General features: G+C 44.4%; 1 protein-coding gene across 1 annotated transcript in view; it reads left to right on the top strand.

Annotated features, from left to right (window-relative positions):
- The window catches only part of wnk4a (WNK lysine deficient protein kinase 4a), a 44032-nt gene extending 34634 nt beyond the window's left edge, over positions 1-9398 (top strand). The window contains exons 14-20 of the mRNA XM_056297426.1: positions 659-713; positions 2447-3285; positions 3989-4076; positions 6342-6978; positions 7392-7597; positions 7748-7842; positions 7985-9398. Coding sequence (XP_056153401.1) covers positions 659-713; positions 2447-3285; positions 3989-4076; positions 6342-6978; positions 7392-7597; positions 7748-7842; positions 7985-7987 — 1923 coding nt within the window. The 3' untranslated portion in view covers positions 7988-9398. The remainder of the gene's footprint in view (positions 1-658; positions 714-2446; positions 3286-3988; positions 4077-6341; positions 6979-7391; positions 7598-7747; positions 7843-7984) is intronic.
- Positions 9399-18023: the final 8625 nt, after the last annotated feature.

The following is an 18023-nucleotide window of genomic DNA, read 5'->3' as shown; positions in this document are numbered from 1 at the left end:
TCTAGGTGTTGTGAATTTCCCATACCCAGCCCTTGAACAAGGGATCTTTTTTTTTTTTGAGGTTGAAGGTTTGACAGGAGGCAGAGGCATGAGTGCGAGGAGCTGTTACCGATTGTGCCAGATTAAATGGGTCTTTTATCCAGATTGTGGAGTTTAAATGACTTGCAGTAAAGTAAGCTAGTGTAAATTACATAAAAAGGTACTAATGGTTATTTTAATTAGTCCATAAACTGGTGTTTATTATGGAACCATTTCTCACTAAATCAGCAGTAACCTTGCACAAATCTAATCTCACATAACGGATAAAGATATTTTATTGCCCTGAAAACACTGATAATATGTAGCTGTGTGTATGAATATGGTTGCAGCAACAGAGGTCAGACCTCAAGGTCACCAGGGAAGCACCTCTGAACCTTCCTAAGTTTCACCAAGTTTCGCTTCAGCTGTTGTAGGCATCATAGGTGTAGCACCAGTTGCTGCGCAGTCCAAACTCTATCCACCTACAAGTGCCAGAAATCAAACCAGGAAACTGAAAAAAAACTTTAAATGATTTAACACACCATGTTAATAGCTTTTGCAAAGAATGAATACAACTTGCACGTAATCATATTTTTGAATGGGATGTATGCTGATGTTTATCAACTGTAATCTCTTACAGCCCAATCTGCATAGTCACGGCCTGGCTCGAACCCACTCCTCTTCCTCCTTGCCTGGTAAGACACAAACCAGCCTGGCGACATAAGATTTATTGATCCTCAAGGGGAAATTGGGTAATTGGATGGTCTATAAGAAGCTGAAAAGGTTTGAAACGGAAGGCCTCATACGCTTTTAACTGCATTGTTTTTCTAATGGCATGCTTTGATAACCACGCATGGCTCTGTCACATAACATCTGTCATTTTTGTTTTGTATTTTACATGCTTCTAAACTGGAACCTTTTCTGCGTATGTATGTGTGTGTGCTTGCATGTGTGCCAATGTATGTGCATGCATACATGCATGCTGTCTAAGACTTCAATGGGGTCTGTGGCTCTCCCCCAGTAACCACCGGAGACCTCTTCAATGCAGACGTTACTTCACCTGGGCGACCTCTTATACGCTCCCAGTCTTTCCACAACGCCCCAGGTAAACAGCTCTGCTCCCCTCCCTCTGGCCCTGTGAAGAGACCGAGCATTGTTTAGTGTTTCACCACACAGCAAAATTATTACAGCGGCGCTTTGGCAGAGAATAGCTCAAGGCTAGTCCTGGCTACCTTGTAACCCCCCCTCCCCTTCTCCCAGGGCCCTTTCTTGGTATTGTTTGAGTGTTTGCATGGCGCCAACCACCTTCCCCACACCTCAAAGCCTGCGTCTGTGTCAGACTTACAGCAGGGCCTCTTGGGTAATTACCTCACCTGAAGGGGCGCTTTCTAGCTTTTGAGCAGACGTGAAAGCTGTCCCTGTGAAGCACAAGCTTTTCCCCAGCACCGCTATACTCTACAACATCTGTCTGCCAGCACCGGCTCCTACACAATTTCCAAGAAACAACCCCCCCCCCCGTCCAAAACACTCTCTCTACAGGAGGGGCATTCGGAGTTAATTAAAAAAACACACGGTATGCCCCCAGCATGTACGCCCCCAGCTTCAGCTTTGGTGGCCATCTGAACGTCCCCCTTCTCCGTTGTTTGCGTCCTCTCTCTGCTGGACAACCACTGTGCGCTCACTTTCGCAATGCCTCTTGGACCCCCGCCACCTTTTACAGAGTGTTGCCTAACCTATGTTTCCATCAGCATGGAAATGGAAGTAGCTGGTTTACCTCATCAACAGGAGGCGTGTTGGTTTATAACTGTAGGGCCATTGTCGAAGTGTATGTCACGTCAAGAGGATGGGGCTGGCATATTCGCAACCTGTCTATTCCCGAAGGAAAGATCCAAAATTTCTAACTGTGCTGGTGCTTGCAGACAGATCCATCCAAAGAGTTGTGTACACACACATAAACACACTCACACATTTCTTTTATATTTAAAAAAAATGTTTTATTTAATAAGCGTTGGCTCTATTGATGCTATATCCCTTCCAGACATTTACAAACAGCAATTGCAGACAGATAGTGTGTTACAGACAAAGTATGTCTGATCTCCATGGGGACTCGTACTTAAAATAACACACAGGATTTGTTCTTCAAATGATTTATGATTTGGCAGAGGGCAATAGAACAAATAGAGAGGAAGTAAGTGATGTAACTTGTCTTTCTATGTTAGCTCTGTCCAATTCTCCATTAGAACTGTGCAGGGGCGTTCCACCTAAAAATACCCCTTTTAGCCCTTGTGATATAACAGCTGAAATAGGGACATCAAGAAGATCTTCAGTGTGATTGTGAAGGGTTTGCGATTGTTTGTTTGCTAGTTCTGTCACATAATGTAAATAAAACCTCATCTTAAAACATGTCAATGTTCTTTTTGTGTTCTAGCATCTCCCCAGCATTACCAACACCACCACCCAGCCTCCCTGCTGTCCCACCACCAGCATTACCACCTGCCCTACATGGGCCACACACACTTCCCATTCCCGTACCCATCAGCCCCGGGCTCCCCCAAGTCAACCGGGAGCCACCCCTCCCTAACGCGTGTGGCTAGCAATCCCACCTTCCCATCTGCCCCCTCCCCAGCCCCAGGGTCTCCTAGTCCCCTGACCGAAACCGTAACCCCGAGCGGCAATGAGGGCGTCTCCTATTCCCCGCCCACACAGCAGCACAATAGCATGTGGCCCCCTCACACTCAGCCCCTCTTTTCCCTGGCAAATGTCATCTCCATGGCCATGAGCATGGCCCAGTCCTTCATCCCTGCCAACCAGGGGATGCCCTCTTTGCCAGGATACCAACACCAGTTACCCCCCCACATGGCGCCTCAGTCGGGTTTCCCCTCCGTCTACCCACCTCATTATCAGACCCAACCCATAGATGCCCCCTACCTCGCAGGAGGTGTGCAAGGGCAGCACAGTGTCTACCACAACCAAGATGGCACACCCCACATGGATGGATCCAGGTTCCCTCAGAGCGGACACCCTACTTGGCCACATCCCATGTCTACCCCGTCCATGCCCTCTAGCCCCCCATGGGTCCCTCCGGAGGCGTCGCAGCAGGCCAGATCCCCCAAGCAATCCAATCTGACTCAGCAGGATGGCTTCAGCAATTGTGCAGTCCCTTATCCAGGGCAAGCCCCCGTCATATCTCATCTCCGCTCAGAGAGCTCCAGCTCGAACTCCCTCTCAGATTCCTCCCCGTCACCTCCGGAGAGCCCGGAAAGCACTGTAAGTTAGTGCTGAAAACTGTTTGGGTCAAAGTGAACTGTTTTTAATGACACCTATTAACCATAAATATTGTTAATACGAATAATGTTGATAAAGATGAGATATATTGGGTATTTTCAAATAGATTTTAGTTTTATTTCTATAAAATTCAAAGTTGGCCTGGGTCAGTATTACTGGCCAACAGTATATCTGTTGCTTAGTTAGTGAACAGAGCATGAGGGCTAATTGAAAAGTTGATCAATAGAAATTTAATTGATTATGATTTTGGAACCAATTAGGCTCCAGCATCCCCGTGACCCTGAGAGCAGGATAAGTGGTTTGGATAATGGATGGATGGATAATCATTTAAGCCAAATATCAAGTAGAAATACCAAACATTTGCTGGCTAGAGCTTCACAAATGCTAAAAGTAAATTGCCTTCTTCCACTTCATATCATTATAAAACACCTTTTAGGGCTTTTTTTGCTGCTGGTCAGACCAAGCAGACTGTTTTAAATACATTACTTCGGGTTCTGGGAGTTTGTGATATGCATTTGTGGTTATCTTCGACATTATATTGACCAAATGATTAAGAAATGCATTTCCACTGTAGTTTTCAAGTGCACTTATACCTAATATAGCACGTCAAATGAGTCTCATTTTCATATGTAGTGCAAGAAAACAATCAAGAATGATGTGATCTGTCCTCCTGTTTCCCAACTAGTTATCATCCTTCAGCCCTCAGTCACGTCCTGCACTCTCTAAGGTGGATGCCAGTGTCCCCAGGCCTGATGCCTCCCCCACCGACTCCGGTAAGACATGTCACGCACGTTTTCACGTTTGTCACACGTGCCCCAGTCGCCAGGGGTGCCGGGAGTGCTGGAAAATAACATGACTTTTGTCAGCACCCCAAGTAAACGCATTAGTGTAAACACAGCACACATTTACGCCAAACCCAACTTTACAAGTTTTTTTTTTCCTCTCTTATGCAAGTCGTTCTCACTTTGTATCGGGTCTAAATACACTGTGATGTCCCTGTTACGGCCAATTTGCTGTCAGATTTGTTTTCAGTTCTCTCCCCCCACCCCCCGCTCCATTTTATCCTTGGTGGTGTTTGGTGACATTATTGCTCATTTGTGGTGCCTCAGCAGCCATTGCGTAACCGCGAGGTCTGGATGTAATGTTCCATTGACTGAGGACATAAACGTAGGTGTGATTGCGGTCCTGCCCACAGCCACTGACCAATCAGAAAGCCGCTACGCTCATCATAGACCTCTCCCACTCCCGTATCCGTACCCGTCTTTATTTATACCCGTCCTCCGAGCCCACATTGAACAGCCTTCCTTCTGTGTAAATGGGCACAGGGGCAAACCTGGTTCTGAGCCAGGTGTTCTCCAGTCTGAACTGTGAGAGGGACGCCTAGTGGACAGACTGAGGCCCTGCGCATTTCGAGCACCCAACATTTTCCACTACAGCTGCAATTTGTAATTCTTCCAGCGTTTGTTACCCTCAAGCATTTTGCTGTGAGAATAAGTGGAAACTTGCTTTCGCATATGGCAAATAAACCTGAAACTAAACTTTGAAACTATCGTTCATGCTTTATTATGAGTAGCGGAAAACAGTATGAGTTATAGCTGGAATAAATTTCTTTATAGTTATAGGACACTTACAACACACTTGGTAACATTGAGAGACGGCTTAACAATATCAAGAAAGGACTTGTAGTGTATTAGGTCATTGTTGATAATGGAATTACAAGAAAAACATGGGAATTTAAAAGCAAGATTAGATTCAGTTTTAGACCAGACATTTAAATTTAGGTTCAAAATCCGAAATGGTTAAGATCAGCGCAAATCTTTTAAGTCTAGGCAGTTTGGCTCTAGTAAGTGCTATTCGGATCTACTAAGTGCTATTTGGAAAAGGTCAATTACAGCTAAAGAGAGGAAGAAGGTTATTTATATAACATTTCAGCCTGTATTAGTAAGACAGTTATTAATATTTCAAGCCTTCTGCTAATGTCAACAAGTGTGGTGTAACAGTGTCTGTATGCTTGCTCAATAGTACAGGTGAGGAAATCATAGAAGTGTGAATCAGTTCATCTGGACACAATGTTTTTTGAGAGATACGGTTCATCACTCATCTAAGTGACTTCATCAGTCTCAGCTGACAGAGGATTGGGGAACATCTGTTGCATTCTTACAATGCTGTGATTGCAACTATTCCCCAATCCTCTGTAAATAGTACACATTGCCATGGTAACTCTAGGTAATGGTCACGGTAATTTGCATATGAAACCGATCATTGGTTTCAGTCGTTATGCTGCTGTACTGTTTACAAGGGTGAGGATACCTGCAGTCAGCTGAGACTGATGAGTGATGAAACGTTTCTCTCAATATAATAAACGTTGTGCCCAGATGAACCGATTCACCTTTTTGTGATGTGGTGTAAGAGCTTACAAGTGCCCTAACTACTCATCTATTAATCAGTATTTACAGCTATTCATTGCAAAGCATTACCTTCATCAGGTATTATTGCCATAGAGAAAAGCTCTGTAGAAGATGTGCAAATTGAGAAAAGAAAAGAAATGTATTACGTAAGAAAATGTGAAAGAAAAATGAAGCCTCACTCAGGTCTGTGGTAAATTTACATATCAAATGTCATAATCACATTGACGCAGTCGGGAATGAGTGTGGCACTGTTCTATTGATTAGATCTCTTGATCAGAGAAAACAGTTGCTTTTGTCCGGCCTGTGATTAATCTCCTACTTCAGTGCAAATGCACATATATAAATAAGCCCTTTTCATTTTAGAAGTCACCATTTTCGAGTTGTAGCTGGCCACAGGGCTGTTAAGGAAGAAACTCTCAGGTTTATTGAGGAAAAAAAAATTTGTAGATCATGCGTACATTCGATCTAAAAAACAATGTCAAAAGAAATGGTGTGTATGTGTGTGTGTGTGTGTGTGTGTGTATACATAAGATATTATTGCAGGCATTTTTATTACTACTTAATGTAGTGTAATTAACTTTACCACAAGTAAACTGATATTAATTGTCATCTCTTTGTGTCTTTACCCAGCAAAAGTCCAGTCTAAAGCGGTGACCGTTGGGCGCTTCCAGGTGACCCCCAGCATGGAGATCCCTGTGGCCCCTGTGTCTGGTGGAGCCGCTCCCGCCCGGCCCCAGTCCGTAGACACGCGCAGCAGCAGCAGCACCTCCTCAGAGAGCACCACAGAAGAACAGGGGGAGTCTGAGACCAGCCTGGGCACCTCCCTTACCATGTCTCCTCCTCAGCCCCATCCCCATAGGGGCACAACCGCGGTCCTCCAGGACCTCGAGAGCCAGGCAGGGTGGGCCGGGCATCAAGAGCCGCCGCAGCAGCAGCAGAAAGGAAAAGAAGCTGAAGAAGAGGAGGAGGAGGATGAAGAACCGAAGGCAGAAGAGGCTGAGGGGCGGCAGAGACCGAGGAGGAGAAGTCAGAGGAGAACGTCAAGCCTCAGCCTGATGGGGACATCGGCGGACAGTGGGCTCTCAGTGACAGCCGCTGAGTCGGAGGGAAGGCTGTGGGATGGCGCAGCAAGTAGCCCGCAGTGCAACACGGCCCTGCATCATTTATGGATGATGAGCTACAGTCGCAATACTGCGTACCTGAGTAGCGATGACTCTGAGAGCGAGGATGAAGACATGTTAGAAGAGCTTCAAGAGCTCAGAAAAAAGTGAGTGGCATCACTTTAAACACCTGAAAATTCACACGCAACTGAAAAGGGGAATTATTAACTCAAGACAAAAAGCAAATTGTGTCTATCAATGAAAAGAGTTTAAAAAAAAAAGACACCATTTTGATTTGAAAGATAAGGTCTTATATATATATAATCCAGTTAGTCAAGTAAATTCTTTGAGACAGTACAAGCCTGTTTCATGCCATAAGCAATCATCAGCTGTCGATAAAACTACTCGAGGAAAGGACATCATAAGGTCTTTTATATATATATATATATATACACACACACACACACACGCACATATATATATATATATGCGTCAAAGAACTGAAGAGTCAGTACCATGATGGCTGTTGTGCCCTTTTATAAATGGCTTGTTTGTTTTTGTTTTGTTTTTTGCCTTCTAGACACCTGACGGAGGTGCAGAGCCTGCAGGCCGCTCAGAAGAGAGAGATTGAGGAGCTGTATGAGAAGATGGGTAAAGCCCCCCCACCGGGCATCGTCTCTCCCGCTGCCATGCTGTCCAGCCGCCAGCGCCGCCTCTCCAAAGGCAGCGGTTTCCCCTTGTCCCGCAGGAACAGTCTGCAACGCGTGGACATACTGCCTCTCCAAGGTCAGAAATGATCCGCTCTCCTCTCTTTGGACTGGAATCTAAAATGTAAAATCAACCGGAACATGATATTTTCTGTACGTGCACGTTGTAACTACATTGTTCCTGTGAATCTTTAAAAATTGTTTTAATTTACATTTTATCGTTTCATAGGCATCATAAGGAGGAATTCTCTTGGAGGGAGCAGCAGCAGCTCCCAGGATAAACCGAGCAAAGGCGTTACCTTTGCCACTGACATTAGTAGAATGGTGAGTTTGCTTCTCGACACAAACTGAATACAAACGTGATCAGACAAATTCCTGTTACTGTTATTGTACTTGTAAAACACAGCTGAAGTTGTTTTCCCCTCTGGAGCATTATCTAAAGGCTGTAATCCCCTCACCTCACCAGTAAAAATCCTCAGCCAAGCAAGCTGTATATCTGGACTACCTCATCTGAAGCGTGACTGCAGTGGTCAAACTCATCCTGTCGGAGCCATGTCATTCGTTTCACCCTTTCTCTGGGACACCGAGGGTTTCGAACGGCTTCCATCTCTCCTGATCCGATGGTCCCAAGGTTCTGCCAGTGGTTATTTACCTCAAAATCTGTACACTGTCAATGGACAAGCTGGATTTACACAGGAACCCCAAGATGTGATTTCTTTTTTCTTTTTTCTTTTAAACCTCCATGTAACATATATCCAATTGTTTTATCGCGAGTTAAACACGGATAAATTCCTCAATATGGGGTTTCATTGGGCTAAAAGTGTACTGGCTTTTGTTCCTGTGTAAATGCATCCAAGGAAAACGGCTGTCAAACCGAATTATTTCCTATGAGATCCAGGATGTCACCTGAACAGGAATCTGCAAAGTGTCCCGATGCATGTTTGCATTAAGCAGTCGAGTGATGGCATGTGCAAAATGCTGTAGAGATACTACAACATGCAGAAATGGAGACGTGAATGATTATCCTGCCGGCGTGACTCACTGCCATTGTCAATCAGAGCACAGTAATGTGAACCATAAGGCTGTGACATGCGTCGCTGTCACTACCAGTTTTAATCACAGATGTCAATATTTTGGAGGATGTCTCAACTTTATTTGCTGCAGTCTGTTAATGATGTGTCAGCGCCTGCTGACCGCACAGTAACGTCACCTTTAATACTATAGTTTTAGCCTGTCTCTGGAGGCTCGTTGGAGCAGATCAGATGTGTTGTACAGTTGAGTAGAACCTCATTTATCCATACATGTATTTTGACAGCATGTCCGTGTAATATTGTTGTTGTTGTTTTATGTCACCCGGACATTTTACGGATGACAGAGTGAACTTGTTTTTGTTGGGTTTTTTTTTTTTAGTTCTGACTAGTTCTGACATTTTCAGATGTAGTTAATAGGATATCCAGGAGCAATGTTTGTGTAAATATGCAAATTGACTCAATCCTAAAATGAAAAAAAAGGAAAGAAAAAAAGAAGCTGTCACCTCAAAAGATTTTAATAATGTTTGTCCACCTTAAAGACCATACAGTTTTAACTTTTAGCTTACCACTTAATTGACAACAAGCTTCCCCCAAACAGACAAAGTTGGACTTTTCCAAATATCGAGGTGGGAGAGATGAGTAAGAAAAACTTTGTTTTGGAAGCTTGGCATATCTACTTTCAAATGCTATGGCTGGTTAAGAAAAGTTATGATTAGTCATAGTTAAATCCACCTAGATTTAGACTACTGGCTTTCCCTCCAATGTAAATTGTGTGTGTGTGTGTGTGTGTGTGTGTGTGTGTGTGTGTGTGTGTGTGTGTGTGTGTGTGTGTGTGTGTGTGTGTGTGTGTGTGTGTGTGTGTGTGTGTGTGTGTGTGTATATATATATGTGTGTGTGTGTATGTGTGTGTGTATGTATTTAGAATGCATTCATGGATTGTGTTTACAGGCTATGAGTAAACTAAATATTTTGGCAACTTTATAGTTCTTGCTCATGCAAAATCAAATATGACGTGTTGCCTGTTGCATAGATCAAGCACCTTCTGCACTTTAGTAAATTCTACTTTTAGTTCTCAGTCATATACACGAATGCAATGTTTGTGGGTAAACTGTGTTCGTGTGTTGAGTCGAGGGAGACCTGGTGTATTTTCTGCATGGGTTCAAATTTCTTGTTCTTTTTCATAAAGGGAGCTATAGAGTATTCTGCAAGTTAGGTCTTTCTCGCCACATTTCCTTTTGGATTAAATGTATTTTTATGTACAGTAATGATGTAGCCTCTCACGATTTCAAAAGAAAAAATGTACACACAAATAACTGTCTCGTTCAATATAGAGATCGAAGCTGTGAACCCATAGCCGTTGCCTTATAGCCAAAAAAAAAAAAAACCCACACTGAATTTTCCTGCAGATTGTACTCATAAGAGGATTCCAGTTCAACACATAATATATTCACATAAATCTAAGTACATTTCTAAATTTTGAATGTAAATATATATAGAGTTTATTGCTTTCTAAAGCTGCTGTCCTGCCATGCTGAGTCTGTGCCTTTTCCTTGCAATGTCTTATTTTATATTTTTACTCTTTAAGAATTGGTGGCTAGATCAGGCTCCATAAATCATATTTTGACAAAATTAATAAATTCAATTGTAATTACACCACCTTGTATTCTTTTGTTGTTTTACAATGTCTAATTCTCATAAACATTCACACGTTGAGGTATTGTGAAACAGAAAAGTAACTTTCTTTAACAAATCTGTATCAACAGGGGTTTCACTAAATGAATTACATCATCATGTTGGCATTCCTAGGTGTCAAGTACCACTAGAGAATTTCAGCACCTGACTGACGGAGGTTTATATTATGTGCTTCACATGCATGACAGATGACGACACTGGACTTGTCTGATAACTGGTTTGATACTGAGACTCTGCAGCATCCAGCATCTAGAAAACATTAACCAGCAAAATGCATCAAATATCAGAAGGATGTTAAAGCCAGCAGGTCAGTGTTTTCTACTCACGAGTGTGTTAGGTCAAATGTGAGTCACTGATAGCTTTACAAAACCCAACAGACTGCACAGTCAGGACATGTCAATGTCAAGTCTCCTCTCGGTCCAACACAGCCGGCCATTTCTTCCTATTAACCTGTCACTTTTGCAGGAAACCAAGTATCGTCAGGAAGCCTCCTTTACAGATTTTCTAGACATGCAATAATGAGAACACTAATTAAATAGGTATTTGAATGAAGACATGGAGTGTCTTAATTAACAAATATCAAAAGCTATGAAAGCTCTACCCATCTGATATTGGACCACTAACTGGATTGCGCTTATAAACATACTTACATTCGTTAAGATATCTATATATAATGGAATAAACAACACCAAGGACTGTGACCGAATCAGAAGAGCTATATGTTGTGTGGCTATGCCTGAGAGAGGTTAATTTTTTTTTTAAAAAAGCTGATTTAATTGTGAGCAACACATTGTCAGACTTCCTGGCTTTGTGTTTGCATAAGCAGAGGAATATTTTGCAATAAAGTTTATTAAAATGTAAAAAAAAACATGACGCCAAGCGAGGGGGTTTCCAAGATGGCCGCTGAGTAAATGTACTCGCATCAAAATTCGTGAAATTCTACAATAAGTCGGTCACTGCCAAACTGACCGGTCTGGAACACAGCAAAAAAACTGTTCACCATAATGAGTTGGAATCGTACATGAGACAACGCAACTTAAAGCTACGAGGTGTTCAGGAATCTGCCCAGGAGAACGTTCGGTTTGGGTTTATAAAGATTTGCTCACATGTCCTTCCGCACGAGAAAGATGAGGTCCCTGCTGCCATAGATTTTGCGCATCGCCTTGGTAAAGCACCGAGCAGTGAGAATAATGTTCAACCCGGAGCGACCATCATTCAGTTTACTTCACGCTTCTACCGAAATGCTATAAGGAGAGCTGCTAAGGATTCATCCTACTTAAAGACTAAAGGTCTAAAATTTGGCGTAGGTCTCTCGAAGAGTGAACGTGAAAGCGCGTGCAGAGGGAAAGGTAGTTTATTTCGTTGGAGCCACAGCATTCATCCAGGGCCAGGACGAAGTAACACCGAGAGGTCAACCTACTCCTGTGTAAGTAAAGGATCAGTCATCTTCCGCACATGCTGTTTTGGTATTGTTTTTGTTTTGGTGAATTAAATTCTCAGGGACTAGCAGTTATCAAAGCCTATTTAGAGGTCTGCGGGGCACTTTTTTTTTTGCTTTGAAACTTTTATTCCGAACTAGATGATGACGGGAATATTTCAGTTTTATTACCAATACCTTTCTGTCTTTTTCAGTGTAATGGTGCAGCCGTACACTTCGGCATATTTGTTCTACTGTATTAACTCTTTATTACTAATACGTTGTTCTATTGTTCGTTCTTCGTGTTTTTCTTGCGATGTCTTGTTCTTGTGTTGATATTGAACTACTTTCAGTGATGTGGAACTACTTTCTGTGTGTGCGCGCGCGCGATAATCGCAGGGATACTTCGTGATGTCATCGTTAGTGATGCGCCAGATAGGAAGTTCAGTCCAGTGAGCCTACAAATCGAAGTAATCGGTGTATCGGTGTTATGTTGTAACGTGAATAAAGTGAACGTTAGTCGAGACTTCGTCTAATTAATGCCGACACATAACACTACATAGTGTCAGAAGTCTAGAGGACCGAGATGGCCAAGTTTCCACCGCCTTAAAGTTTGGATTTTACGCGCCCTGAAAATTGGCTAGAATGGCGCCAACGTTTTCAACGCTTCAGGATAGCTACAAAGCTATATAAAGAAGAGGATGAGGTGCAAGTCTGCACGCTGCTCCATTAGCTGGGGAGAGAATCCGAACAGGTATTCAGGTCCCTTACCTTTGCACAAGGGGAAAGTCAGAATGATTACGAAACTGTATTGGCCAAACTTGATAACTACTTTGTACCAAGAGTTAATGTCATCCATGAGAGGGCTCGATTCCACCGGTGTGTTCAAAGGTCGGGAGAGACTGCTGAGGAATACATACGTAGCCTGCATCAGCTAGCTGCTAAAACTGAAAACATTCGTGACAGATTGGTAATAGGCACACTGGATAAGGAACTGTCAGAGAAGTTGCAGTTAACTTCGGACTTGACTCTTGACCAAGTAGTGGAGCTCGTAAGGCAGTCGGATGAATTAAAAGGGCACGTCACAGAGCAAGCAGGGGCCAAAGCAGCGGTGCAGTTAAATGAGATCGCCTCAAAGCGCACGCAGCATGCAAACGCGGCACCGGACAGAAAAAGGGGGGCAGCGGAAAACAAGCGGCACAGCCACAGCACTGGAGTGGGAAAGCCACCAAATGCTACAGTCGCGGGAAAGCACACGCTAAGAGAGTCAGTCCTCCTTCCTCAGAGAAGTCACAGAGGTGGTCGACTCAAACAGTGCATGGACAGTGAAGCTGCCACTAAGGTATCACAGTTAACTTCAAAGTAGACACAGGGGCAGATACAAGTTTCATATGAGAGAAAACCTACAACCATGATTAAAGGGCAGGGCAGTCACCTACTAGGCTGCAATGTAGCCGTTGCAATGGGCCTTGTAAAATGCATAGAAGAAATCAAAAGCTCAGCACAGCCAAGAAGCTCATGTTCAACAGAAATAGGCACACTGAAGATAAAACCAGTAAAAATAACCTTGAAAGAAGATGTAGAACCGTACAGCATAACCACAGCCAGGTGTGTGTCTTTGCCGATACTTCCAAAAATAAAAGGGAGTTAGACAGTATGATCGCTAGTGGTGTGATAACAGAAGTCAAGGAACCTACTGAGTTGTGTGCCTCAATGGTGCCTCAGTGCCTAAGAAAAACAAGGATCGTATAAGAATCTGCATGGACTTTAAAAAGTTGAACAAAGCGGTCAAAAGAGAAAAATACACACTGCCCATCGTAGACGATATTCTGCCCACTTGCTGGAGCTAAGGTATTTTCTCTTGTTAGACGCAGCCAGTGGTTTCTGGCAAATACCACTAGACTCAGAGAGTGCCAAGCTCACGACTTGACCCCCTTTGGGCGATTTTATTTCAACAGGCTCCCACTTGGCATTACGAGTGCCCCAGAAATATTCCAACGAGAAATGTCGGAGCTTATGAGAGATAAGGAGGGTGTGGCCACGTATATGAACGACATTCTCATTTACTCAGACACTATAGAAGAGCACGAGGAGCGACTCCAGCGCACTCTGCTCACGCTAAAAAAAAGCAGGGTTAAAGCTCACCCACGACAAGTGTCTCCTACGCCAGCGAAAGCTCATCTACCAGGGACACTGTATCGATGAGAACGGTGTCCGCCCTGATGAGACCAAGGTCCAGGCTATCACTCAGCTAGAACCACCATGCAATGTGACTGAGCTGAGGAGATTCTTGGGCACGACTCACTACCTAGGCAGGTATCTCCCACACTTGTCTGAGGTCACCAGACCCCTCAATGACCTCCTGAAAAGTGACGTGATATGGACTTTGGGGGGGGGCAGCACAGCAGGGAGCCTTTACAAAGGTAAAACAACGAATCACTGAGTCGCCTGTGCTGCTAACCTTTTATGACTTGACAAAGCCCACCGTAGTCAGTGCTGATGCCAGTAGTTATGGCGTAGGCGGGGTCCTTTTGCAGAAACTTGATAGACTGTTAAAACCCGTAGCCTACTGTTCTAGAGCACTCACGGAGGCAGAAAAGCGCTACGCGCAAATAGAAGAAGAGTGCCTTGCATCAGTTTGGGCATGTGAAAAATTTACAAGATGTCTGTACGGCCTTGATTCATTCACTTTACAAACTGACCACAAACAACTAATTTCCTTGATAAACAGTAGAGACTTAGATTCAGTACCAATGAGGTGTCAGAGACTATTAATGCGCATGATGCGTTATCCTACTGCTGAATATGTCCCTGGAAAGCAGCTCATCGATTCAGATACGCTGTCACGACACCCTCACCCACATGCAGCGATGGAAGTCTCGGAGCTGACCAGCGAACTGGAAGCCTATGAGGAGGCTGTCCGGGAGGCATGGCCATCACACCAACCAAGCTGGACATTGTCAAGCAGCAGACACTACAGGATGGTGAGTTGCAGTTGGTCAAGCAGTTTGTGACAAAGGGATGGCCCAGGTATTCGGCAGGTGTGCCGCTCTAGGTAAAAGCCTATTATGCCGATGTCTTACAACTTGTGAAGTTGTAGGATATCATCTTACAACTTCAAGCAGATCCTAAACCAAGCAGACCCGTTCTTAGCACTAATGACTTACAGATCAACTCCTATACAAGCCACGGGGGTGAGCCCAGCACAACTCATGCTAGGACGACAGATCTGGACTACAATCCCCACCCTGGACTCCTTCTAAAGAGGGGGAGGTGGTCACTGAGTGGGATGCTGGAGCATCCTCAACTCCATCAGTCGAGATTGAGACTCAACCTCCTGTCTCACACACTGTTGCTGCACCGAAAACTCCGGTGCGAGTGACATGCTGTGGCAGAACTGTAAAACCGCTGGACAAGTATGAGGAGTACATTCTGAAATAGGATATAGCCTGCAGTTATGATAGTGACTGGTAGTTCACTCGGATCACTTTGTTTATTGTAAGACTTGGTTATTACATGTTTTGTTTTATGGCAGAAGTTGAGAGACTGTTCCAGTGAGAGAACGATAGAAGAAGAAAAAAACCCAAAACTGATGTCAAACAAATGTTGAAATGTTGGGTCAATGTTTCATTGATGTTTAACTCTCTTTACAGGTTGTTTAAACATGTTAATATGACAAGTCTTCCAGGATTTGAGTAAGAAATAATAGTAAATGTGGAATTGCAAGAGTAACTTTATTAAGATGTATGATGATTTGTACATTCATTTCATTGGATAATGAGTTACTGTCATTTGCATGTCTTATCAGACTCAACCCAGCCACTGAGGATGCACAAGCCAGTGCATCCTTAGTGCCGGTCCCAAGCCCGGACAAATGGGGAGGGTTGCGTCAGGAAGGGCATCCGGCGTAAAATCTTTGCCAAATGAAATATGCGGATCATAAATAAGACTTACATACCGGATCGGTCGAGGCCCGGGTTACCAACGACCGCCACCGGTACTGTTAACCAGCAGGGTGTCGGTGGAAACTATGCTACTGTTGGGCGAAGGAGAAGGAGAGGAGGAAAGCATGTCCAGAGGCAGCTAGAGAGGAGGAAGGGTAGGCATGTGGAGGTGAGAGTTGGAACTTTGAATGTTGGCACTATGACTGGTAAAGGGAGAGAGCTGGCTGACATGATGGAAAGAAGAAAGGTAGGCATACTGTGTGTGCAAGAGACCAGGTGGAAGGGGAGTAAGGCCAGGAGTATCGGAGGTGGGTTCAAACTCTTCTACCATGGTGTGAATGGGAGGAGAAATGGGGTAGGGGTAATTCTGAAGGAAGAGTATGTCAAGAGCGTGCTGGAGGTGAAGAGAGTGTCAGACAGAGTGATGAGTATGAAGCTGGAAATTGAAGGTTTATTGCTGAATGTTATCAGCGCATATGCCCCGCAAGTTGGGTGTGAGATGGATGAAAAAGAAGAATTCTGGAATGAGTTGGACGACATGGTGGAGAGGGTACCCAAGGAGGAGAGAGTGGTGATTGGAGCGGACTTCAATGGACATGTTGGTGAAGGGAACAGAGGTGATGAGGAGGTGATGGGAAAGTATGGAGTCAAGAAGAGAAATGTGGAAGGACAGATGGTGGTCGATTTTGCGAAAAGGATGGAAATGGCTGTGGTGAATACATATTTCAAGAAGAGGGAGGAACACAGGGTGACGTACAAGAGTGGAGGAAAGTGCACACAGGTGGACTATATCTTATGTAGAAGGCACCATCTAAAAGGGATTGGAGACTGCAAGGTGGTGACAGGGGAGAGCGTAGCCAGGCAGCATCGGATGGTGGTCTGTAGGATGACTTTGGAGACCAAGAAGAGGAAGCGAGTGAAGACACAGCCGAAGATCAAATGGTGGAAGTTGAAGAAGGAAGACTGTTGTGTGGAGTTCAGGCAGGAGTTAAGACAGGCACTGGGTGGTAGTGAAGAGTTGCCAGATGGCTGGAAAACCACTGCAGAAATAGTGAGGGAGACAGCTAGGAAGGTACTTGGTGTGTCATCAGGACAGAGGAAGGAAGACAAGGAGACTTGGTGGTGGAATGAGGAAGTACAGCAAATCATACAGAGGAAAAGGTTGGCAAAGAAGAAGTGGGATAGTCAGAGAGATGAAGAAAGTAGACAGGAGTACAAGGAGATGCAGCGTAAAGCAAAGAGAGAGGTGGCAAAGGCAAAGGAAAAGGCGTATGGTGAGTTGTATGACAGATTAGACACTAAGGAAGGAGAAAAGGACTTGTACCGATTGGCTAGACAGAGGGACCAAGCTGCAAAGGATGTGCAGCAAGTTAGGGGCGATCAAGGATAGAGATGGAAATGTGCTGACAAGCGAGGAGAGTGTGCTAAGAAGGTGGAAGGAATACTTTGAGGGGCTGATGAATGAAGAAAATGAGAGAGAGAGAAGGTTGGATGATGTAGGGATAGTGAATCAGGAAGTTCAGCGGATTAGCAAGGAGGAAGTGAGGGCAGCTATGAAGAGGATGAAGAATGGAAAGGCAGTTGGTCCTGATGACATACCTGTGGAGGCATGGAGATGTTTAGGAGAGATGGCAGTGGAGTTTCTAACTAGATTGTTTAACACAATCCTGGAAAGTGAGAGGATGCCTGAGGAGTGGAGAAGAAGCATACTGGTACCGATTTTCAAGAACAAGGGCGATGTGCAGAACTGTAACAACTACAGAGGTATAAAGTTGATCAGCCACAGCATGAAGATTTGGGAAAGAGTAATAGAAGCTAGGTTAAGAGGAGAGGTGACGATCAGCGAGCAGCAGTATGGTTTCATGCCACGAAAGAGCACCACAGATGCGATGTTTGCTTTGAGAATGTTGATTGAGAAGTATAGAGAAGGCCAGAAAGAGTTGCACTGTGTCTTTGTAGATTTAGAGAAAGCTTATGACAGAGTACCGAGAGAGGAGGTGTGGTATTGTATGAGGAAGTCAGCAGTTGCAGAGAAGTATGTAGGAGTGGTGCAGGATACGTATGAGGGAAGTGTGACAATGGTGAGGTGTGCGGTTGGAATGACGGATGGGTTCAAGGTGGAGGTGGGATTACATCAAGGATCGGCTCTTAGCCCTTTCTTGTTTGCAATGGTGATGGACAGGTTGACGGACAAGATCAGGCAGGAGTCTCCATGGACGAGGATGTTCGCGGATGACATTGTGATCTGTAGTGAGAGTAGGGTGCAGGTTGAGGAGAGCCTGGAGAGGTGGAGGTATGCACTGGAGAGAAGAGGAATGAAAGTCAGTAGGAGCAAGACGGAATACCTATGCGTGAATGAGAGAGAGGACAGTGGAATGGTCAGGATGCAAGGAGTGGAGGTGACAAAGACATCTGAGTTTA

The sequence above is a fragment of the Lampris incognitus genome, chromosome 17 (genome assembly GCF_029633865.1).
Source record: "Lampris incognitus isolate fLamInc1 chromosome 17, fLamInc1.hap2, whole genome shotgun sequence".
Classification (NCBI taxonomy): Eukaryota; Metazoa; Chordata; class Actinopteri; order Lampriformes; family Lampridae; genus Lampris; species Lampris incognitus.
This window is presented reverse-complemented; position numbering and strand designations above follow the sequence as displayed.